This window comes from Carcharhinus amblyrhynchos, chromosome 7 (assembly GCF_965287045.1).
Source record: "Carcharhinus amblyrhynchos chromosome 7, sCarAmb.v2.hapA, whole genome shotgun sequence".
NCBI lineage: Eukaryota > Metazoa > Chordata > Chondrichthyes > Carcharhiniformes > Carcharhinidae > Carcharhinus > Carcharhinus amblyrhynchos.
The window spans coordinates 115,911,985-115,937,677 of NC_137330.1; the positions used below are offsets into that span (position 1 = coordinate 115,911,985).

Consider the following 25,693-nt stretch of genomic DNA (forward strand, 5'->3'; position numbering starts at 1 on the left):
TAGCTTTCGGGGCTTTGCCCCTTCGTCAGTGACCAGAGAGTTCTGTTCACAAACAGGGCATATAAAGACACACACTCAGTTTACAGAATACTGATTAGAATGTGAGTCTTTACAGCTAATCAAGTCTTAAAGGTACAGACAATGTGAGTGGAGGTAGCAATTAAGCATAGGTTAAAGATATGCGTATTGCCTCCAGATAGGACAGTAAGTGAGATGTTGCAAGCCCAGGCAAGTCATGGGGGTTACAAATAGTGTGACAAGATCCCGGTTGAGGCCGTCCTCATGTGTGCAGAACTTGGCTATCAGTCTCTGCTCAGCGACTCTGAGTTGTGTGTCATGAAGGCCGCCTCGGAGAACGCTTACCCGAAGATCAGAGGCCAAATGCCCATGACCGCTGAAGTGTTCGCCAACAGGAAGAGAACAGTCTTGCCTGGGTGATTGTCAAGCAGTGTTCATTCATCCGTTGTCGTAGTATCTGCATGCTCCCCCCAATGTACCATGCCTCGGGACACCCTTTCCTGCAGCGTATCGGACAGACGACGTTGGCCAAGTTGCAGGAGTATGTACCATGTACCTGATGGATGGTGTTCCATGTGGGATGATGGCATTCTTGTTGATGATCCTGCATGTCTTGTAGAGGTTGCCGTGGCAGGGTTGTGTGGTGTCATGGTCACTGTTCTCCTGAAGGCTGGGTAGTTTGCTGCTGACAATGGTCTGTTTGAGATTGTGTGGTTGTTTGAAGGCAAGAAGTGGGGGTGTGGGGCTGGACTTGGCGAGATGTTCGTCTTCATCAATGACATGTTGAAGACTCCAGAGAAGATGTCGTAGCTTCTCCGCTCCAGGGAAATACTGGACAATGAAGGATACTCTGTCCACCGTGTCCTGTGTTTGCCTTCGGAGGAAGTTGGTGCGGTTTTTCGCTGTGACGCATCGGAACTGTTGATCGATGAGTCGAGTGCCATACCCTGTTCTTATGAGGGCATCTTTCAGCATCTGGAGGTGTCTGTTGTGATCCTCCTCATCTGAGCAGATCCTGTGTACACAGAGGGCTTGTCCGCTGGGGATGGCTTCTTTAACATGTTTAGGGTGGAAGCTGGAGAAGTGGAGAAGCAGGGATACTACACTGTGCCACAATACCTCCTTGATTAGACATAATGTAAATGCTCGTTCTCTCTCTCATTCGCTTTGCTGCTAACCCCCACTGACCCCGCACACACACACACCTCCTACCTTCTTTCATCTCACTGGCTGTTCAAACATTGCTGATGCTGTTTAGGAAAGGTAAGACATCTTGTAGAAAGAATACTGAATATATTTGATTGACAGTTGCTTTATAATGGCATCAGCCACACAAAAAGAGGCATCATCCAGGGAGTTTCTAACAGAGCCACCTTAGAGTTAAAGATCTGTGCAGGAATTTAGCAGAAAAACAAGAGTAGACATTTTGTAAAGATGTGCCAATGACCTCCTAAAGACTGGCCAACATATTGTTTATACAATTTGTGTAAATCATGTCCACAAGCACGTGGATGTAAAACACGTCAGCTTGCTTTCGGGCTAATTGAAGACAGGTTTTCCTGTAAAATAGCAGATAAGGCTGAAAGCTTTGCAAACAGCAAATTCCTCACAATCCTGTCTTTGCAGCAGAGACACTGTTGAAATATTGAGCTATGTGGGTAGGTGCTGATGCAAGACATTACTAAACAGAAGAATTATGGCTTAAAGGAGCTAAGCAGTGTGCATGACAATATAATTGAACGCAAAAAGTAGGCCGCTCTGGCCATATAACAAATTAATGACTACCGTTGTTATTTGGGGTAAATATAGTAACATCAAAAACCTCCAAAACTCATCCGCTGGAATTTTTTGTCTCCCGGACACGCGCGCCCATGGAAGTGAGTGTAAAAGGTGGCTTCTGGCTGCGGCGTTCCCTGGACATGACTTGACACTGGCTGGCTAATTAACAGGCAGTCAGTGTGAAATGAGCGTTGGGAAAGGCCCAGTGCTGCTTTTTGGGGGGGTTGGAGGGGGGGTGGGGTGGGGGAGCGGGGATGGTGGTCAGGAAGAGGGCTGAGAAAAGGGAGGGAGTGTATTGGCGCTTACAATGTGCTCCCTCAGGGGACACCCACTGTCTGGGAGCTGCAGACCTGTAAATATTATAATACATTGTGAAGGAAATGTTATACCAAGGGTGTCCAGGCACCACATTCTAACACAGACCTCATTCCCCAAACATCTTTTCAAATTTATTTCATCCCGGACAGTTCTTCCGTAGGGGAGGAATGGCCTAGTGGCATTATCACTAGACTATTAGTCCAGAAACTCAGCTAATATCCTGAGGATCTGGATTTGAATCCTGTCACAGCAGATGGTGGAATTTGAATTCAATAGAAAATATCTGGAATTAAGATTCTACAGATGACCATGGAACCATTGTTGATTGTTGGAAAAACCCAACTCGTGCACTAATGTCCTTTAGGGAAGGAAATCTGCCATCCTTACCTGATCTGGCCTACACGTGACTCCAGAGCCACATCAATGTGGTTAACTCTTTAATGCCCTCTAAAATGGAGGGCAGTTATGGATGGGCAATAACTGTAGGCCCAGCCAGTGTTGCCCATGTCCTACAAATGAATATAAGAGGTTGAGGTTGAAACTTAAAAGGTAAAGCCCACCTGGCTATTCAGCCCATCCGTCAACTGTAAAAGCAAACTGAAAGCATAATATTGCATTCAACTTGCCCCTTTATGGACTAAATTGCCTGATTGGTTGTCAGCCAGCACGCTTCCAACTCTTGCATGTGCCCAGCGACCAAAATATTATGCAAGCACGTGATGATGTTGGGACGCATGCACAAATTTTGGGAGAATCCCACTCTCGATTTCTCGTAACGGGGCAGTCACTGTTGATTTTTAAATTAATTCTGACATTGCAGTTGATATTCTCGATAAAACTGGTGGTGCCTCATGGCACTGTAGACTTTACACAGCAGCAGTCACTCTCACAGTTTTGGGACAACAAAAATGATTTTGAAAAAGGAGCCAAATGATTTTGTACCTGCACTTCCCGTATTAAATATTTGCTTTTCAAACAAAATATGTTTATTCACATCTCCCCTTCCTTAGTGGCTGACATAGATATCACTAATGCTCCCCCTTCCTGTTGTTATCTGAAAAATCATTCTTTTGACCATTCTGGATTGAACATCTCTCTGTTGGGCATTCTTAAAAAGATCATTTATTCGTCACAAGGAGGCTTATATTGACACTGAAATTCCCCTAGTCGCTACACTCCGACGTCTGTTCGGGTCAGTGCACCTAACCAGCATATCTTTCAGAATGTGGGAAGAAACCAGAGCTCCTGGAGGAAACCCACGAAGACACGGGGAGAATGTGCAAATTCCACACGGACAGTGACCTAAGCCGGGAATTGAACCTAGGTCCTTGGCACCGTGAAGCAGCAGTACCAACCACTGTGCTACTGTGCCGCCCCTCTGAACTGATAATCGTGGTGAATGTTAGGGTGGGGTGTGAAGAGGGCAATACTAAGATCTTTTCCCAGCCATTCATTGATCTGGAGTTGCTGATAATGTCACTGGACTAGTAATGCACAGGCCCAAGCTAATGCTCTGGTGACATGGGCTCATCATATCCTACCACAGCAGCTTGTGACATTTTAATTCATTAAATAAACCTGGAAAATAACACTGGTCTCAGTAATGATGAACACAACATCCATCATCAATTGTTATAAAAACAAAATCTGGTCACAAATGCAGCCTCGTAAATTAAGTCAACCATCTTAAAGTAGTCTAGCCTACCAGTGACACCAGAGCCACAGACATGTGGTCAATTATCTCAGTCCCAGGACATCGCTGCAGGAGTTCCACAAGATAATGTTCTAAAGGCCTGACCGTCTTCAGCTGCTACATCCTTCCCTTCATCAAAAGTTCAGAAATAGGAATGTTTGCACAATATTCAGCGCAATTCACAGCTCCTTTGATACTGAAGCAGTCCATGTCCATATGCAGCATGACCTGGACAGCATTCAGGCCGGGCTGATAAATGGCAAGCAATGTTCGTGTTACACAATGAACATCTAGGGGTGGCACAGTGGCACAGTGATTAGCACCGCTGTTTCACAGCTCCAGGGACCTGGATTCGATTCCCAGCTTGGGTCACTGTCTGTGTGGAGTTTGCACATTCTCCTCGTGTCTGCGTGGGTTTCCTCTGAGTGCTCCGGTTTCCTCTCACAATCCAAAGATGTGTGGTTTAGGTTTATTAGCCATGCTAAAATTACCCCTTAGTGTCCTGAGATGGATAGATTAGAGGGATTAACGGGTAAATGTACAGCGATATCGGGGTAGGGCCTGGGTGGGATTGTCGTCAGTGCAGATGCGATGGGCTAGATGGCCTCTTTCTGCACTGTAGAGTTTCTATGATTTCTATGATCTGTAAAAAGAGAAACCTTAGCCATTACCATGACTGAATTCTCCTCTGTCAACTGCCAGAGGGTTATGACTGAACAGAAACTGAACTGGACTAACCATAAAAATACTGTGCTGATCTGATAATTTAGCAGCTGTGAAGGGAGTGAAGAGAGGTGCTGGTGAGCCATCAACAAGTAATGTGCAACTCAGTTTGTTCTTAATTAATTGAACTGGGACTCCTGAGATGCTCAGTTAATCATCTGGATGGAATAATATTTGTGATTCATTATTGAAAGGAAATTAAACTTGTATGTTATTGTTAAAGCAGTTTATATCTGATTTATATCTAACAAATATTGGAAAAATATTATTCAATGTTGCCTTCCTAAATTTCTACCCTTTCTCTTGTGCCGAGCCAACCTATGTTTCTATTAGTGCAAGAAATCCTTTGGTAGTGCATCAATCTTGATTAATTCGTGCTCCACATGTGAGCCTGATTGGTGAGTGATGTTGTATATGGCATCATACCCAAGAGATGGAATTTTCCATTATTTGCAGACTGCCCAGCTAGCTTTTCTTGTCACATTTTGCAGCATTCTTGCAGAAGAAATCTCCCGGTGTGGCCCACGCTGTCACGCTGGCAGGATGGGGGACTGATGGAGCTGCTATCATCGGCTCTTTGGTGATTGGGCATCGTTTTTAAAGAGTACCACGATCTGCGATTGAAAAAAAATGCATCCCCCCTCCCCCCCACTGATAAGGACACCACCCTGCCCCCTCCGACACATTTTTTAAATTCATTCTTGGGACACGGGCAATGCTGGCTGCCCAGCATTTATTGCCCATCCCTAGTTGCTCTTGAGAAGCTGGTGGTGAGCTGCCTTCTTGAATTGCTGCAGTCAACATGCTGTGGGTTGACCTTCAGAACCGTGAGGGACAGAATTCCAGGATGAAGGAATGGGGATACATTTCCAAGCCAGGATGGTGAGTGTCTTGGAGGCGAGCTTGCAAGTGGTGGTGTTCCCATGTATCTGCTGCCCTTGTCCTTCTAGATGGAAGTGGTTGTAGGTTTGGAAGGTGCTGCCTAAGGATCTTTGGTGAATTGCTGCAGTGGTGGAGGGAGTGAATGTTTGCAGATGTGGTGCCAATCAAGCAGGCCACTTTGTCCTGAATGGTATCTAGTTTCTTGAGTGTTGGGCAACATCATGGGCTACATCCCCTCTCCACCCCCTCCCCAACCATAGATAAAATGGCGCTCCACAGAGGGTCCCCCAGAGAGGACCCTGGTACTGCCCGTCTGGCATGTCACTCTCGCTCCCAGGGCTAAACTTAATTGTGCTCCCCTACTCGGTTCCCTTTGCCTGGTTCACATTTTGCAAAATCAGTTGTAAACATCACTGACATGCCTCAGTAAGGAGCGAATTCCTAATGTGCAGGGAACATACGGCAGGGAAACACTTTTAATTAGATGTTAGTTTATTAGATGTCATTACGTCACTGGTGAGGACGGGGAAAATCAGAAAACAAGATCTCGCCTGCGATATTTTAAAACAAAGAACAAAGAAAATTGCAGCACAGGAACAGGCCCTTCAGCCCTCCAAGCCTGTATTGACCATGCTGCCTGACTGAACTAAAACCCCCTACCTTTCTAGGGACCATATCCCTCCATTCCCATCCTATTCATGTATTTGTCAAGACGCCCCTTAAAAGTCACTATAGTATCTGCTTCCACTACCTCCCCTGTAGCAAGTTCCAGGCACCCACTACTCTCTGTGTAAATAACTTGCCTCATACATCTCCTTTAAACCTTGCCCTTTGCATCTTAAACCTATGCCTGCTGGTAATTGACACTTCCATCCTGGAAAAAAGCTTCTGAATATCCACGCCTCTCAAAATCTTGTAGATTTCTATCAGGTCATCCCTCAAGCTCCATTGTTCCAGTTAGAACAAACCAGGTTTCTCCAAATCTCTTCATAGCTGATGCCCTCTGTACCAGGCAACATCCTGGTAAATCTTTTCTGTACCCTCTCCAAAGCCTGCACATTCTTTCGATAGTGTGGCGACCAGAATTGAACACTATATTCCAAGTGCGGCCTAACTAAGGTTCTATAAATCTTCAACATGACTTTCCAATTTTTAAACTCAGTGCCCTGGCCGATGAAGGCAAGCATGCTGTATGCTTTCTTGACTACCTTCTCCACCTGCATTGCCACTTTCAGTGACCTGTGTACCTTTTTGTGCTCAAGCTTTCTTTTATGCTCACAAGGGATGGGGGGGGGGGGGGTGGAGGGGTGAGTGGCGGGGGGGGTTGCAAAATTACAGCGATGTGCAGACTACTCGCCACAGATGGTACTGGATATTGGTAATACGTTGGAAACCTGGCAGAGTTATTTTGTCTTCCGTCTACCTCGATAGCCAAGTTAAGGGTGGTGAAGTTAGCATAGATTAGGAACAAAACCAAAATACTGTGGATGCTGGAAATCTGAAATAATAACAGAAAATGCTGAAATTCCTCAGCAGATCTGGCAACAGAGAAAGAGAGTTAATGTTTCTGGTCAGGGTTCTTTCTTCAGATTAGTGACCTTATGGCCTGTGTGCTCTGCCCTATTGGCAGTACAGTAAAAAGTCTGACAACACCAGATTTAAGTCCAACCTATTTATTTGATAGTAAATTCACAAGCTTTCGGGGTTTGTCCCTTCGTCAGGTGACAAACCCCAAAAGCTTGTAAGTTTACTATCAAATAAATCGGTTGGACTTAAACCTGGTGTTGTCAAACTTTTTACTGTGTTTACCCCAGTCCAACGCCGGCATATCCACATCTTGACTACTATTGGCAGTACAACAGGTAATCATTAGGTAACAAGCAATGCCTTTAAACAAATTGACCATCACAACCATTACTCAATATTCTATTAGCTATTCATGAATTAGTGAATGTTTTTATATAAGGATCTCCTTAAATTAGGTCCCCCTCCATGCCAACATTATAGTTAAGAAAGCTCACCAACGCCTCTACTTTCTCAGAAGACTAAGGAAATTTGGCATGTGAGCTGCGACTTTCACCAACTTTTACAGATGCACCATAGAAAGCATTCTTTCTGGTTGTATCACAGCTTGGTATGGCTCCTGCTCTGCCCAAGACCGCAAGAAACTATAAAAAGTTGTGAATGCAGCCCAATCCATCACACAAACCCGTCTCCCATCCATTGACTCTGTCTACAGTTCCCATTGCCTCGACATATCATCCAGCACATTTAAGGACCGCACGCACCCTAGACGTTCTCACATCCACCTTCGTCCGTCAGGAAAAAGATACAGAAGTCTGAGCCACGTACCAACCAACTTGAGAACAGCTTCTTCCCTGCTGCCATCAGATTTTTGAATGGACCTACCTTGCATTAAGTTGATCCTTCTCTACACTCTAGTTATGACTGTAACAGTACATTCTGCACTCTCTCATTTTCTTCTCTATGAATGGTATGCTTTGTATAGCGTACAAGAAACAATACTACTCACTGTATGCTAATACACGACAACAGTAAATCAAATCAAATTGACATCATTACTGCCATGAGAAACCACTGACCAAGTGTCAATGAAAAGAGAATGAACCCAAACAAATAATACAGCTTGGTGTTGATATGAAATCAGGAAGAGAATATGGAATATTCCAAAAGATCACAGGCCAAGATGCAGCAGGTAAACAAATGGCAAGATAAGGAGTGGTTGGCTGGAGATGAAGAGGTAAACACACTGGTGTTGCTCACATGCTGATGAGTCAGTTTGTTTTTCATCTCTACCGCAGGAATTTAGTCCAACCTGATGCGCTACAGTGAGCAGAATTTTCCAGCCTGACCCAGACTGAAGTAGCTTGAGCTATCAGAATCTGCAGTGTAGCGAGCTATGCTGGAGAATTTATCCACCTCAAGCTTTACATGAAAAACAGAGCCCGAGTGAATGAGCCCCATGCTAGGTTATTTGGCATCAGTAGTGAAGTAGACCACAAAATATCCCTTCTGTATTGACAATGTTATATTATACCTGACTTGCGCTTGACAACCTGGTTGCCAAAATGCTGACTGGTTCAATGATCCAGGGACAGGAAGTCAGGAAATAACTGTGCAAAAGAGAAGTACAAAATAGGCTCTTAGCAGAGGTAACAAAGAGGCTTTACACAGATGGAAGAAAGGTCCGCTTTGTTTAGAGCTGTGACTGGAGCAGTTTTTACTAAATGTTTTCTCAGTTCGATGAAGGAACAGTTTAAGGGATTAAAAAACACAAGCAAATACAAACCAGCATTTTCAGCAGGGTGCCTGTTGTCCAACTAATTACTTGGAAACAAAAGCAAAGTAATATGTCTTGAAGACATGCCAGGAATTGTTTTTGTATCTGATGGTGTAGGAAGACTCAGCCTGTATAGATTTAAGTAGATAATGATTGCATACTGGGCAGCAACAATTGGATTGGTTCGTAATTTTTTTTAAAACTAGTAATTAAAAGTACTGTTTGGAAATGATTCAGGTTGGTGGGGCAAAGTAACCTGCAAAATCACCCGCACATTTTATCCCATGTTCAGAGTGAAATAGAGAATTTGGTGAACTGTGGTGCGACGACAATGGCAGCAAAACAAAGGAGGTAGTCATTGATTCCAGGAAACGTAGTAGAAATCATGCCCCTGTCAACACCAGTGGGTATGAAATGGAAATGGCCAAGACCTTCAAGTTTCTGGTATCCAGATCACCAACAACCTGTCCTGATCACTTCACGCCAATGCGAAAGTTAAGAAAACCCTCCAACGGTCTACCTTCTGAGGCTAAGGAAATTTGACATGTAAGCCACGACTCTCACCAACTTTAACAGATGCACCATAGAAAGCATTCTTTCTGGTTGTATCACAGCTTGGTGTGGCTCCTGCTCTGCCCAACCTTGCAAGAAATTACAAAGGGTCGTGAATGTAGCTCAGTTTATCACGCAAACCGGCCTCCCATCCATTGACTCTGTCTACACTTCCTGCTGCTTCGGCAAAGCAGCCAGTATTATTAAGGATCCCATGCACCCTGCACATACACTCTTCCACCTTCTTTTGTTGGGAAAAAGATACAAAAGTTTGAGGTCACGTATCAGTTGACTGAAGAACAACTTTTTCCCTGCTGCCATCAGACTTTTGAATGGACTTACCTTGCATTAAGTTGATCTTTCTCTGCACCTTAACTATGACTGTGACACTACATTCTGCACTCTCTTTCTCCCCTTCCTACGAATGATATGCTTTGTATAGTGTGCAAGAAATAATATTTTTCACTGTATTCTAATACATATGACAATAATAAATCAAATCAAAAATCAAAGGTGTGCGATACAATGTAAGATTCATTTCTAATTAGAAATAGGAAATACATCGAGCACTGAAATTTGTCGACAGCTTTGAGAAGCTCTAGTTCAGACAGGGAAATTTTTTAAAATGTATATTTGTATTGCACCTTTTGTAGCCTTGGCACATTCTAAAGTGCTTTAAAACTAATTAAATACTTCTTTTTTGAAATGGAGGTAATGTTGTAACACATAAAAAAACAATTAATTCGCCCACAATATGTTAGTACAACGGCATAGTGGTTATTCATAGAATCCCTGCAGTGCGGAAGTAGGCACATCTAAGAGGTATAGATCGGGTGGATTCTCAGAGGTTTTTTCCAAGGGCTGGAATGATTGCTAGAGAGGACATAGGTTTAAGGTGCTGGAGAGTAGATACAGAGGGGATATTAGGGGTAAGTTTTTCACTCAGAGGATGGTGGGTGAGTGGAATCTGGATGAGTACATGGGACTTAATAGAATTGAGGTAAGCCGAGTAGGTATGGATATCATCGGCGCACCTTGTGGGCCGAAGGGCCTGTTTGTGCTGTAGTTTTTCTATGATCTATCTTTCGGACTGTGGGAGGAAACTAAAACACCCAGAGAAAACACGCAGACATGGGGAGAAAGTAGATGCACGGTCACCCAAGTCAGGAATCGCACCCAGGTCCCTGGCACTGTGAGACAGCAGTGCTAACCACTCTGCCAACGTTCTGGCCCATTTTTGAAGTGTGGAAGGAAGTTGAAGAACCTGTGGAAATCCACGCAGACATGGGGAGAATGTGCAAACATTCTCTTTTAGAGGGCAAATGGGCATGGGAGTGCTGGCCAGCCGATGCAACAAGTAGCTCTCAGATGAAATCCAGAGGGGACATCTCCAGCGAACCCTTGCAGCCGGAGATGCTGGTGGTTCCTACCCAGCCATAAGAACATAAGAACGTAAGAAATAGGAGCAGGAGTAGGCCATCTAGCCCTTCGAGCCTGTCCCGCCATTCAATAAGATCATGGCTGATCTGAAGTGGATCAGTTCCACTTTCCCGCTTTCTCCCCGTAACCCTTAATTCCCTTGCCTACCAAAAACCTATCTACCCGTGACTTAAATATATTTAGTGAGGTAGCCTCCATCACTTCAACGGGCAGCGAATTCCAGAGATTCACCACCCTTTGAGTGAAGAAGTTCCTCCTCAACTCCGTTCTAAATTGCGCCCCCCCCGCCTTATCTTGAGGCTGTGCCCTCTAGCCATCAGCACATGCTCCTTACTCCTCCCAACGCAATCTCACATTTCATTAAGCTTTCTATGTCTCATGAGAAATATCACTTCAGCCATTTAACCAGCCCCTGTTTTCTGCTTAAGTACTTTGCAAGCCATTCAACTCCTGAAGAGTGTAATTTATCCCTATGGATGGTCTGTTTGCACTTTAACTATCAGTTTCTTGTAACAAACAGAGTAGGCTGCTGACTGTTTCCTGTATTTTTTACTTTTGACCCCTCATCAAGTGCATGCGCAGAGAGACAGAGACAATATATAGAATCAAACAGTGCACAGGAGGCTCTTTGGCCCAACAAGTCTGCCCTGACACATTAAAAACACTTGAACTCCCACCTAATCCCATCTGCCAGCAGTTGGCCCATAGCCTTGAATGTTATGGTGTGCTAAGTGCTATCCAGATACTTTTGAAAGGATGTGAGGCAACCCGCCTCCGCCACCATCCCAGGCAGGGCATTCCAGACTGTCACCACCCTCTGGGTAAAAAAGATTTTCCTCACATTCCCCCCTAAACTTCCTGTCCCTCACCTTGAATCTATGTCCCCTCATGACTGACTCTTCAACTAAGGGGAACAGCTGCTCCTTATCCACTCTGTCCATGTCGTTCAGACTCTTGTATACCACGACCATGTCACCCCTCAGTCTTCTCTGCTCCAACAAAAACAACCCAAGCCAACGCAACCTCTCTTCATAACTTAAATGTTCCATCACAGCCAGCATCCTGGTGGCCATGATGTGGAGATGCTGGGGTTGGATGGGGTGGTCACAGTGAGAAGTCTCACAACACCAGGTTAAGATCCAACAGGTTTATTTGGAATCATGAGCTTTCGGAGTGCTGCTCCTCCTCTCTACTCACCTAAGGAAGGGGCAGCATTCCGAAAGCTCAGGATTCCAAATAAACCTGTTGGATTTTAACCCGGTGTTGTGAGACTTCTTACAGCATCTCCTCTGCACTCATTCCAGTGCAATCACACCCTTCCGATAATGTGGTGACCAGAACTGCACACAATACTCTAGCTGTGGCCTCATCAAAGTTCTATACAACTCCAACATGACTTCCCTCGATTGATAAATTGACCACACTAACCTCTCCCTCAGTGTATCTGAATAGGCCCTGGAGTGTGGCAACTAGAGTATTTTCACAGTAATTTCATTGCAGGATTAATATAAAGCCTACTTGTGACTAATAAATGAACTTTACTTTTATAAAGGCAAGTGTCCCATATGCCTTTTTCACCACCCTACTAACATGCCCTTCTGCTTTCAAAGATCTGTGGACAAACACGCTAAGGTCCCTTTGTTGCACATAACTTCCTAGTGTTCTACCGTTCAGTGAGTATGTTTTTGTCAAACTACTCCTTCCAAAGTGTATCACCTCGCACTTTTCAGGGTTAAATTCCATCTGTCCATTTGAGTATTCTGTCTATATCTTCTTGTAGCCCAAGACACTCCACTCACTGTTAACCACCCATCCAATCTTTGTGTCATCCACAAATTTACTAACACTACCCCCCACAGAGTCATCAATGTCATTTATATAAATGACAAACAATAGGGGGCCCAATACACATCCCTATGGTATGCCAGTGGACTCTGGCTTCCAGTCACGAAAGCAGCCTTCTGGTATTACCCTCTGTCTCCTACAACTGAGCACATCTGGCCAGCCTCGTGAGCTCCGCAATGTCGCCCCCCCCCCTCCCCGCACCGCCACCCCCCCCACCCTCACCCCCGGCACCAACCGTCTGATTGCTGACATCCCCCAAGCATGCCCAGGCCTAGCCTTCAGCCCCCTCCATCCCCACCCCCTCTTATCCTTTAGCCTTGACCTTCCTCACTGCAGTGCTGATCCCAGCCCCCTGCAGTCCTGACCACCCCCCCAACAGGCTGACCCCTGGAACTCGCCCCAACCCGGATGATCACTGGCTTCCCTCCCTCCCCCACCAATCCCAACTGCAGAGTGGCAGCGAGATCCCCCCAACCGCCATCGATTGTCCTCCCAGGGGCCCGGCCCCATTAGGGGCCCTGCCATTGGCACTGCCCCATGCTCAGTGGGCAGTGTCAACGTGCCCCTAGGCGTTAACACTTTGCCCCTTGGACAGTACTGTGGCCCAGGCTGGCACTGCCAAGTGCCAATGCTCAGGGGGCACCCCCTGGTACCCAGTCCTGGTAGGGTGGTGGGTTGAGGAGAGCTTAGCAGGCCCAGAATCTTCAGCCCCAGGCCTGCGAATTGCATTTAAATTATATTGGAATGTCCTCTTGCATACATCATGCAGCTCCACACCTACTTCCGGTTTAGAGCTGATGGTGCTGGAAATCTGGTGCTAGGAGGCACACTCAGGGCCGGACACCTAGCGCAGATCACGCTAATCTGGCCCTGCTGCAATCTCCCCACCTGCTGTGCTAAAAAATTAGATTTCTTAGAGTCTGGACGGCTTGAGAGGGAGGTAAATTCAAATGAATGTATGGAAACAATGGAGGGAACTCTCCTGTTCCACCCAGCATGGGAATCATAGCGGGCGGTCCATTGACCTGGATGGGAGTTTCTGGTTTTGGGGCAAGTGCAGCCTGAAAATCCCGCCCAATATCTCAGTTGTCTTTAAACTGCAGCCGGTTTCTGTGACATCTCCCTGAATGGGGAGAAATGACTGGTGCGGCTGCATTCCTGGTTGAACTGCAATGACAGTTGGGCCTGGTTAGGTGACTTGACGACAGGGGGTGTGCACAGGAGTGCTGGCTGCTGCTGTACAGCTGCATCTTTTACAACCAGTGTGCTGCGGCACAGCACTGAGGAGTCATTGGCCTAGAGCATCCATTTTGAGGACCCTTCAGCATGCCAGTCTGACAGAATGTCATGGCTGATGATTATCATCTATATTGACAAATCTGTGCCTTGGAGGACCCTCCTAAAACTATCAGATTGACATCACAACTCACCTGGTTTACAAAGAGGAAATTTACCGCCTTGATCTGTTCTGGAAGAATTCCAGGCCAACAGCAATGTGAGTTAACTCTTAACCCTTAACTCACCCTCTGAAATGACTCAGTTGAATTCAGAAGGATGCCTGACCACCATCTTCTTGAGGGCGGCTGGGGATGGGCAATAAATACCAGCCTTGCCAACAATACTCATATCCACCAAATGAAACTAGGAAAAATAGCTGGCCTGTCCAAACGGCAGTAAGATAATCACGAGGTAACCTGTTCTAATGATGTTGGCTGAAAGGTAAACAGGGAACTTGGAGACCCTGCTGATTGTAATGCAGGGTCTAATTTAAATAACTTGCTGCAACCTTCCACTTTATACACAGTCAAATGCACCTTCTGGCGAGTGAGTGGAAGGGCAAGCCAGCAACAGGAGGCTGCACAATGATGCCAAGCAGTTTGTGTGAGGCTCTGCTGCAATTTGGGTGACAGGAGGGTGTGTCTTGTCACGATTGGGGATTAGGGAAGAAGTCTGGTTGCTATCGGACAGAGCGAGGGTAGGCCAGAGGAAGGAGGCCCCAAGGCTTCTATGTGAGACTTAGTAGACCCCTTCCTTGCCCATGAGGAAACTTAAAAATAAGCTTAAAATTTGGCTTCTGCTCCTCTTTGAGTCTGGGATCTGTTTTCCAGATGCCTGCTGGTGTGCTGAGACTGCTAAAGGCTCAGTTTGAAATTGCACGTTGGGTCTTAATGATATAATCTGCAGGTTTAAAACTGGACCCTGGTTTCTTTCTGTCAGTGTCATGGTCGATTGCTCAAATGGTAGAATAATATGGGGACAAAAGGGAGGAGGATAAACTGGTAGATGTAACATTTCTATATTTATTCATGGGACGTGGATGCCACTGGCAAGGTCAGGATTTTTTGCTCACCCCTATTGTCCTTGAGAGCAGTTAGACATTGCTGTGGGCCTGGACATGGGCAGCATTCCCTTTCGTGAATTAGATGGGATTTTACTACCATCAGTAATAATTTCATACTGTCACCGGGCTAGTTCTAAATTCCAGATTTTATGAATTGAATTTAAATAGTGAGATTCCCAGAGTGTGAACCTTTGCTCAGTGACACTGTGCCACCATCTTCCCTGCATTTGTTGCTGATTATTTTAACCACGCTGCCTTGTCTGGCTTCCGTCAGGTTGATGGAATGGAGCAGTTAAAATCAGGGCCATCCCTTTGGTAATCCAGATTAGAGCATGATAGTCCATTACAGAGAGACGCAGTAAGCATCTCAGACTAGGGCGCACGGCGGCACCGTGGTTAGCACTGCTGCCTCATGGTACCAGGGACCTGGGTTTGACTTCTGACTTCGGTCGCTGTCTGTGTGGAGCTTGCACCTTCTCCCCGTGGCTATGTGGGTTTCCTCTGGGTGCTCCAGTTTCAAGGACTGTGGTAATGTGCATTGGCCATGCTAAATTCTCCCTCAGTGTACTTGAACAGGCACCGGAGTGTGGCAACTGGGGGATTTTCACAGTAACTTTGTTGCAGTGTTAATGTAAGCCTACTTGTGACACGAATAAATAAACTTTAAAAAGACGGTAACCAAAGTCTTTATGTTTATTAATTAACAAAAGTAAGCTTTTTAATAAAAGCTTTATATTATCCTGTATCACTTCGGAAGTCAAACCCCCTTTCTACCTAAAGTGGAAAATGTCTTAACTGTTACATAATTTCTAAAATTTTAATGAATCAATCTTCTCCGAAATGTACTTCTCGCTACACCTTTGGGAAAATCGGGAGTTTGAATTTCCAGGCAATACAAAAGAATTTTCAATTTTGTTGTTATATTTTCAGAAAAATATCTTAATAGGTTGTATTTAATTACTTGGTCTTGAATGCACTTTCTGTGTATTCTGGGGCCACTGGGACCAAACATACAACTTAGCTCAGCAGTCCCCTTAATCTGCATACATCTCAAGATGGATGCTGACAGATGTTACTCCTCGGAGTAAGGTTTAGGTTGCATTACGCACGGTGGCACAATGGTTAGCAATACTGCCTCACAGCGCCAGGTTCAATTCCTGGCTTTGGTCACTGTTTGTGTGGAGTCTTCACGTTCTCCCTGTGTCTGTGTGCGTTTCCTCCCACAGTTTGAAAGACATGATGGTTAGGTGGATTGGCCATGCTAAATTGTCCCTCAGTGTACCCGAACAGGCGCCAAAGTGAATAGGGGATTTCCGCAGTTTCTTCATTGCAGTGATAATGTGAGCCTACTTGAGGGCAGTGTTGGGGGTGAAGCCAATGGGGACGGGGGCAATGGGGATGGGGCCTTTGGATGGACGCAGCCTGTGGGGACAGTGTCAGGAGGTGGGGTCTGTGGGTGGGCAGGGCCAACTGGGGTGGAGTGTGTGGGGGAAGTGCCAACATCGGATGTGACATTTAGGGGAGAGGGAGGCCTGTGGAGGGAGGGTGTCCTATTTCCACCCTGCATGTGATTGGTGGGGGATGGTGGCAGGGTTGAGATCAATGGGGTAGGGAGGAGGTCGGTGGCGGTGGGGGAGAGAGGGGTCTGCGATCAATCTGGGCCGGGGTGGGGTGGGGGGGTGTCTGTAGGGATCGCATCTTGGGCCGTGGGCCCCTGCGATTGATGGGGGAGGGACTCTTTGAGGCTGCCTGCAGTAGCAGGGGCTTGATAGATCTCTTTCTGTCTGCCAGACCCCTGCTACTGTTAATGCGCATGTGCAGCATCAGAGGTCTCCCTCTGCAGGCTGAAAACACGCCCAAAAAATGGATGTGCAACTCTCCCGGTTTCACACCTGCCTGATGCATATTCGCTACCATTAAGAAGAAAAAGGGCAATATGTGACTGGGGACACCAACAACTATGAGTTCCCCAAAAAGTCACACACCACCCTGACAATCTCCTTTATCGTCACTGGGTCAAAATCCTGAAACGCTCTCCCAAGCAATAGGGCACAACGTGAATTGCAGTGGTTCAAGAGGGCAGCTCAACACGATCTCTGCATAGAAATAAGAATTGGGCAATAAATGTTGGCCACACACACTCCCATGAAAGAATGTCTTGGTCTGGACATTTACAAAAATGTTTATCATTTTATTGTTGTAGAATCATAGAGTTTTACATCATGAAAGGAGATCCTTCAGCCCATTGTGTCCACAACCAACTATCCTAACCCCATTTTCCAGCACTTGGCCCGTAACCTTGTATGCTATGACATTTCAAGTGCTCATTTCGATGTTTCTTACAGGCAGCAAGTTCCAGATTCCCACCACTCTTTGGGTGAAAAAGTTTTCCTTATATCTCTGATAAACCCCTGTCCCTTAACTTAAATACCCTGTTATTGACTCCTCTGCTAAAGAGAAATGTTCCTTCCTATCTACCTTATCTAAGCCCCTCATAATGTTATACAGTTCAATCAAGACCCCCACCCTCCGCCTTCTCTGCTCCAAGGAAATCAACCCCAGCCTATCCAGTCTCTCTTGATAGCTAAAATGCTCCAACCCAGGCAACATCCTGGTGAATCTCCTCTGTACCTTCTCTAGTGTAATCATTTCCTTTCATAATGTGGCGACCAGAATTGCACACAGTTCTCCAGCTGTGCCCCAACCAGTGTTTTATCCAGCTCCATCATAACCTTGCTCTTATATTCATTGTCTCTGTTAATAAAGGCAAGTATCCATATACCTTTAACCATCTTATCTACCTGTGCTACTGTCTTCAGAGACCTGGGGACATGCACACCAAGGTGTGTTTAAAATTATATTATCATTTCTTTGATTTTAATTTGGGTGACACGATTTGATGCAATTGTAGTTAATATTAATAGACAATCCCAAAGAGGAAGCGACAGTTGCTGCTAAAATAGATTCCATACAGTAGAAGTGTAACTTAAACTTTCATTAGAGGTTTTGGTTGACCACAGCACACATGGGTTAATGATTTGTATCTGATCCGTAGAGATTTGCACAGTCTTAGTACTTGAAGGATGATGTTTCAACACTTCTAAACAATAGTACTCAAGTGTATTTTTAAACAAGTCATCTTGTGGCCAAAAGGTGATGATGGACCGTTGTAACTTAGCCAAAACATCAGATTGAATATTTAGGCCTGAAGAAATCTAAACTTTACTATTTAAAAGGACAGAATGGGCAGCTCTACTTAATCTGTGGCACCCAAAACTGTCTAATTTTATTCAACCTGATGATGTGATCTCTAGTATATCATCAGAGTGGGGACTTGGTTCTCCCGTCCATTGACTCTATCTACACTTCCTACTGCCTCGGAAAAGCAGCCAGCATAATCAAGGACCCCACGCACCCCAGACATTCTCTCTTGCACTTTCTTCCGTCAGGAAAAAGATACAAAAGTCTGAGGTCATGCACCAACGGACACAAGAACAACTTCTTCCCTGCTGCCACCAGACTTCTGGCATTTAGTTGATCTTTCTCTGCACCCTAGCTATGACTATAACACTACATTCTTCACTCTCTCCTTTTTCCCTCTATGAACGCTATGCTTTGTATAGCACACAAGGAACAATACTGTATACTAATATGTGACAATAGTAAATCAAATTTAATCATAATGGTATGTGTGCTTGCATACATCCACACATTTATGCATGAAGAATAAACATGAAGATGAGAAATAGGAAGGGTAGGTCAATGATAGATCCTTGAGGGGCAGAGTTCATGGTGTAGGAGAAGAAAGAGAAGCCATTGCAGTAGCATACTGCTTATCGTTAGATAGGTAAGAATTGAAGCAGTTGAGAGCAATCCCGTTCAGCTACATGGCTGTGGAGAAGCATTGGAGGAGGATGATGTTATCAACCTCAGGTCAAGGCTGAGTTATGTGGCCTGATGGAAGACACCAACAAAGCATAATGGTTAAAAGAGCTAACTCTGCATCAGGCTAAGGACTGTAGGAGCAGAAAAGAACAGGATGTGTGCCATGGAACAAGCACGGGAATTGATTGGACACACAGTGATTGAACAGAGAGTGACTGAACACAGACCCCTGTGTGTTGTGCTCCTGAGAGAAATGCAACCCTGAGAGAGGCATGACTCTTAAGCATTCGGGACCAAAAAGACAGCGATTGATTCAAATCTGTCCTCTGAGCATGTCATTGAAAGCATAATCAGTGTCAGCAATATCTGCATAAGGAGAGATTCGGAGACGTTGATAGTAGTAACCCGGGGTCAACAAATGCAGAATAAGCAGCAAGACCCCTCTGCCTGGCACTTGGAAATTTGGAGCAATGTCCAACAGGAGGGATTCCGATTACTTCACCTCATCACGAGTAGTATCTAAGTCAAAGTCATAAGTTTGGATATTTTGTGAAGCTTTTGATACTTTTTGAATATTTTGTGTATAATGGAGTAAGTCAGAGATTAGATCCTTTGTATATGATCAAGTAAAGACAGAGGTTAAATATTTTGTGTATGACAAAGGGTTGAATGCTTTGTGCATAACATAAAGTTTGATGTCTGGTGTACTAAAATTTATGTAGTAGATTTTGATACTTTTGTGGTAACTTTATAGAGGACATTCAAGGCCAAGTTTAAAGCTTATGTATTAGTGTCACAAGTAGGCTCACATTATCACTGCAATGAAGTTACTGCGAAAATCCCCTAGTCGTCATGCTCCGGTGCCTGTTCATGTACACTGAGGGAGAAGTTAGCACAGCCAATGCACCTAACCAGCACATCTTTTGGATTGTGGGAGGAAACTGGAGAACCCAATTTTTGATCAGCAAGGGAATTAAATGTTTTGGGGAGCTGAAAGAAAATGGAATGGAGGCTACAATCTAATCAACCATGATCATTTTGAATGGCAGAACAGGCCTAACGGATAGAATAGTTGAGTCCTGCTCCTAATTCTTGTGTTCAAACATGTCAAAGGTTGAAACTGTACCGAGAAGGATGAGGAGGGAAAGTTTACCTTTGTCACAGTCATGTAGGATGTCATTTGTGACTTGATAACAACATGTTCAGTACTACTGTGATTGTGACAGTTTGAAAGTGGAATTCCAGGAATGATGGGAACATATTTGGGATGCAGCAACATAGAAAAGGAATTTTAAAAATTCATTTGTGGGACATGCACGTCGCTGTCTGGCTAACATTTATTGCCCACCCCTCATTGCCGAGGGCAGTTGAAAGTCAACCACATTGCTGTGCTTCTGAGTCACATGTAAGGACGGCAGATTTCCTTCACTACAGGACATCAATGAACCAGATGGGTTTTTATAACAATCGGCAATGGCCTCATGGTCATCAGTAGATTCTTAATTCCAGATATATTTTATTGAATTCAAATTCCACCATCTACTGTGGCGGGATTCGATCCCAGGTCCCCAGAACATTAGCTGAGTTTCTGGATTGGTGGTCTAGTGATATACACTAGGCCATCACTGCCCCTGAGGAAAGGGAGGTTGGAGATGGTTTGCAAGGATAGTGGGAGGATTATTATATTTGAAGAGAAGCATGATGATAGCTGATTGAAAGGAGAGGGACAATACCTGAAGCAGGAGAACTTTTACAGTTTTGGCTAACCTGGTATCCTGGAGTCCAAGTTGTGAGATTGGCAGTGTAATAGGAAAGCAGCATTGGAATAGGAGATGTGTCTCATGAGCTCAGAGAGGTGAAGAAAGATATGAGTCCAGAGGTGGGGTGGGTGGATGGGACATTGAAGGAAGTTTGGCCAGATAGGCTGGTGAAAGGAAGGGACTTGGCAGAGCTATGTAATAGGATTATCTGAATCATAGAATCATACAATCCTGACAGTGTAGAAAAGGCCATTCGGCAACTACTCCCCAAAACAGCATCTAACCCAGGCCCTCTCCCCTCCCCTATCCCTGTAACTCCACACATTGATTGTGACCAATCCCCCTAACCTACACATTTTGGGACAGTAAGGGGCAATTTAGCATGGCCAATGCACCTAACCTGCACATCTTTGAACTGTGGGAGGAAACCGGAGCAGCTGGAGGAAACCCACACAGACACGGGGAGAAGGCAGACTCCACACAGACAGACACCCAAGGCCAGAATTTAACTAACATGGAACTGCCTAATGCGGGTCCTTTGCACTGTTCAGTAGCAGTGCTAACCACTGTGTCACAGTGCCAACCCTTCTGATTTTAGTGACAAAAAAGTGTATAAGTTCTTCGTACATCTTGTTGGAGGTGAGAATGTAGAATATTGGCGAACAGCTTAAGAAATGATTTACAGCAAAGCAAAGAAGCCGAGGCTTATACAAACACAGAAAATAGTAGGTTATTCGGCCCTTCAAGCCTGCCCTGCCATTCAAAATGACCTTCTCTCCCAATGTCATACTCTCTTGTTCTCCCATATGCCATTATACATTTAGAGTCTGGAAATCAACGTATTTTCTTCTTAAATTTATTCAGTGACTTGGTTGCTACAGCTTTCTGTGATGGAGAATTCCATTCATTCATCACCCTCAGATGAAGATGTTTCTCCTCACCTCAGCCTTAAATGGCTTATCCTGTATCCTGAGATTGTGATCTCTTGTTCTTGGACATGTTTAGAGGAGCGTATGTTCAGGGTGTGTGGGGTTCTTGATTATACTGGCTGCTTTTCTGAGGCAGTGGGAAGTGTAGACAGAGTCAGTGGATGGGAGGCTGGTTTGATTGATGGACTGGGCTTCGTTCACAGCCCTTTGTAATTTCTTGCAGTCTTGGGCAGAGCAGGAGCCATACCGAGCTGTGACACATCCAGAAAGGATATTTTCTATGATGCATCTGTAAAAATAGGTGAGAGTCATGATGAACATGCCGAATTTCCTTAGTCTCCTGAGAAAGTAGAGGCATTGGTGGTCTTTCTTAATTATAAGCTTAACGCCAAGGGATCAGGACAGGTTGTTGGTGATCTGGACACCTAAAAACTTGAAGCTCCTGATCGTTTCCACTCCATGCAATGCTGCATCTACCATGCATTTGCCCACTCACTCAACTTGTCTAAATAATCTTGAAGCCTCTTAACATCACTCACATTCCCATCAAGTTCCATGTCATCAGCAGGAATGGGAGAATAGATCGAGTAACTGTGTGGCTGGAGGGATGCTGCAGTGGGAGCGATTTGGATTCCTGAGGCATTGGGACTGATTCTGGGGAAGATGGGATCTGTGCAAACTGGACAGTTTGCACACGTGCAGAGCGGGACCAATATTCTTACTGGGAGATTTGCTAATGCTGTTCAGGAAAGTTGAAACTCGGGTGACAGGAGTGTGGGAACCTGAGCTGGGTGACACAAGAGTGGGAAACAAAGATAGAAATGGAAGTCAGAGAAGTAGAAAACAAAAGTAGAAGGCCGAGGATACAAGGGCTGGTATCAAATAGTTTTTATTCCTGTGGTCCTCTGTACAAAAATGCTAAGAAGGCAATTATATAGGTCTCTGTATCACAGAGGTAAATAAAGTTACAGAACCACAGGATGGAGTGGAGGAATGGGACTGAGTGGATTGTGGTGCTGGCCAGTTTCACCAGGATGGGCTGTCAAAAGGCATGTTCAGTCCATCACCAAGGCAAATTAAATTGCTAAAGAGGTAATGAAGAACTCAAGGTATTAAAGGGCATGTTCTGATTTCTACAGGGGTGCAATGGCGACTCTCATTGTTTGGGACAGACCAGCTAAATGGAGGTGGACATATATTAGGGATCCAGTCATGGGAAGCCAAAAATTAACCTGATCCTGTCAGATAGTGAGCAGTGCAGACCATTGGGAGACAGGTGACATGGCTTATCACTGGTGATGGAGAGAGAGATGATGTGGAGATGCTGACATTGGACTGGGGTAAACACAGTAAGAAGCCTCACAACACCAAGTTAAAGTCTTTTAAAGAGGAGAGGCTGAATAAACTAGGCTTGTACTCATTAGAGTTTAGAAGAATGAGGGGAGATCTCATTGAGACGTATAAGATGATGAATGGGATGGATAGGATAGAGGTGGAGAGACTCTTCCCGCTCAGAAAGGACAGTAGGACTAGGGGGCACAGCCTCAAGATAAAGGGGGTGCGGTTTAGAACGGAGTTGAGGAAGAACTTCTTCACTCAAAGGGTGGTGAATCTCTGGAATTCTCTGCCCGTTGAAGTGGTGGAGGCTACCTCGCTAAATATTTTTAAGACGCGGGTTGATGGGTTTTTGATAAGAGAGGGGATTAAGGGTTATGGGGAGAGGGCGGGAATGTGGAACTGAGCCATGACAGATCAGCCATGATCTTATTGAATGGCGGGGCAGGCTCGAGGGGCTAGATGGCCTACTCCTGCTCCTATTTCTTATGTTCTTATGTTAAAGACTCCTCACGATGGAGAGAGGGCAGTAAGTGCTCAGGCAGCGCTTGGGGTTGTTGACATCTTGAGTCTTGAGATTGTAGAGACACAAGAGGAGAGGTCAATGCTGCCAGACACAACTGGGGGGACCATTTAGCAAATGGAAGGCAGAACTCTCCATTTACCTGACAAAGAGGGAGTCCCCTCGAAAGCTTGTGATTTTACTATCAAATAAATCGGTTGGACTAAAACCTGGTGTTGTCAGACTTTTTACAGATGTTCTCCATTTACAGAGAGTTCTCCATTCACCTGACGAAGAGGGAGTCCCCTCGAAAGCTTGTGAGTTTACTAGCAAATAAATCGGTTGGACTAAAACCTGGTGTTGTCAGACTTTTTACTGTGTTTACCCCAGTCCAACGCCGGCACATCCACATCACGCCTTAACATCTATCATAGGGTTACAGCAGAACACTTGGATGTGTTGAAGGTAATTGAGCAGAATCAACATGGTTTTGTGAAAGGAAAATCATGTCTGACTAACCTATTGGAGTCCTTTGAGGAAGTAACATGCTATGGATAATGGAGACTGGTGGATGTACTGTACATGGATTTCCAGAATGTATTTGATAAAGTGCCACATTCAAGATTATTGTTATGCTGCTGTTCCCCGTAGTTCCAGGGTAGAATAAAGCTCCTGTTTTTTTGTCTCTCAGATGTTGGTATATATCCCTCATGACTTGAGTGACCAACAGTAGCTGTGACTAATCACAAAACTGAAGTGTGGCATTATCCTGACATGGTGTGTTTGAAGGCAAGGAAGTGAAATAAACTATCGTCCGTCTTTTGTTTCTGGTACTCAACAATTGCTTTCAACAAAACTAAGCAGGTAAAAGGTGGGAGGCAAGCCACCAAAACCTGATAGTTTTTTTAACTATTCTTTCACTCAGGTTGGAGGAGCAGCTCAACATTTTTCTGGAGGATACTGACCCTGAGGCCTCACTTGAAGTTGGGGCTGACATGAGGAAAATTCAGCACTGTTTCCAGAGATTAAAGGTCAGTATGTCGTTTTTTTTAAGTTACACCCACTGACTGTAACTCATAATGCTCAATGGGGCTATAGCATATGACAATAAGTTGTGAGGATTATCACTTGTTTGTCATTTCTGCTGAGTGACATCAATAGTTAGTAATACTAATGTCAAATAAAACATTGTGTCCAAATAATTAGGATATGTCTGACACTTACAAAGAAGAAATCTGTTTTAGCAGTATTACTAGGTGTTCGTCGTATCAGTTTTTTTTTCCTTCCCTTGAATATCTTGCTGCAGATTTGAAGGCTGACTACTATGGGGTGAACTGCTGGCTGTTACCTTGTACCTTGACCATGAAACTATTCTTTCACCTGGAAAGTGTCCATTCAGTTGAAAGGTGGAATCACAGACAAACCTGATACTGCCTCCCACAGCACTTGTACATGGCCACTTTCTCACAGGAGTCCCTGGAAAGCCACGAGGGGCAGGAACTCGCAATATTTTCCTCCTCCCAGTTGCCCAAGAGCTCGTTGACTAATTGTAACATGCTTATCACTGCTCAAGTTAAAGTCAGCAATATCAGCCTGATACAGGTTTCAAAGCTGGGACCTTCAGACATGTATATCTCAGTAAGAAGTCTCACAACACCAAGTTAAAGTCCAACAGGTTCATTTGGAATCACGAGCTTTCAGAGCACTGCTTCTTCATCAGATGAGTCAGTCCGAAAGCTTGTGATCCCAAATAAACCTGTTGGACTATAACCTGGTGTTGTGAGACTTCTTACTGTGCCCTCACTAGGCCACCGCCAGCATCTCCACCTCACGTATATCTTAGACTGATCAACTGAGAAGATGGAAGAATTTACCCTCATGACTTCAAAGCAAATCAGAAGCATGGGTTATCTCCTGAAGATACAGAGTGAGAGGGCTGTTTCATTGTAATGGCACGGCCCCATTAACATTCCACTGACCATAAGACCATTAGGAGGAGATCATTTGGCCCATTGTGGCTGCTCTGCCATTCAATGGGTCATGACTCCACTTATCAGATCAGTGGGACAGCTACCTGGCAGAAGCAGGGAACAAGTTTGTGGTCTGACAGGATTGTGCAGTTCGGAAGGTGTCAGGCTGGCGGGTGCCTTGGGGTGTGAGGGCATGGGAAGAGATTAGGAGGGTTTTGTGTGCAGAAGGGAAGGGATGCCCTGAGCAGCATGAGATAGGGAGCCTGAAATATCACATCTCCTCCAAGTGCAAGTTTGAAACAAATTGAATGGTGTTACTGAGCATTGCACCTACAGTAGACACCTCATTCAGTAGGCAGTTAACATTAAATCAGTGTTTGGAAAAAATCATAGGACTTTAATTATTCATTTATTCACAAA

The 25,693-nt window shown here is 44.9% G+C and overlaps 1 protein-coding gene across 4 annotated transcripts in view; it reads left to right on the top strand.

The window, feature by feature from the left end:
- Window positions 1-25,693, top strand: part of kif6 (kinesin family member 6) — a 430,254-nt gene that overhangs the window by 164,772 nt on the left and 239,789 nt on the right. For all 4 annotated transcript variants that reach the window (XM_080192988.1, XM_080192989.1, XM_080192991.1 and 1 more), the window contains exon 11: window positions 24,229-24,334. In XM_080192988.1, coding sequence (XP_080049114.1) covers window positions 24,229-24,334 — 106 coding nt within the window. The remainder of the gene's footprint in view (window positions 1-24,228; window positions 24,335-25,693) is intronic.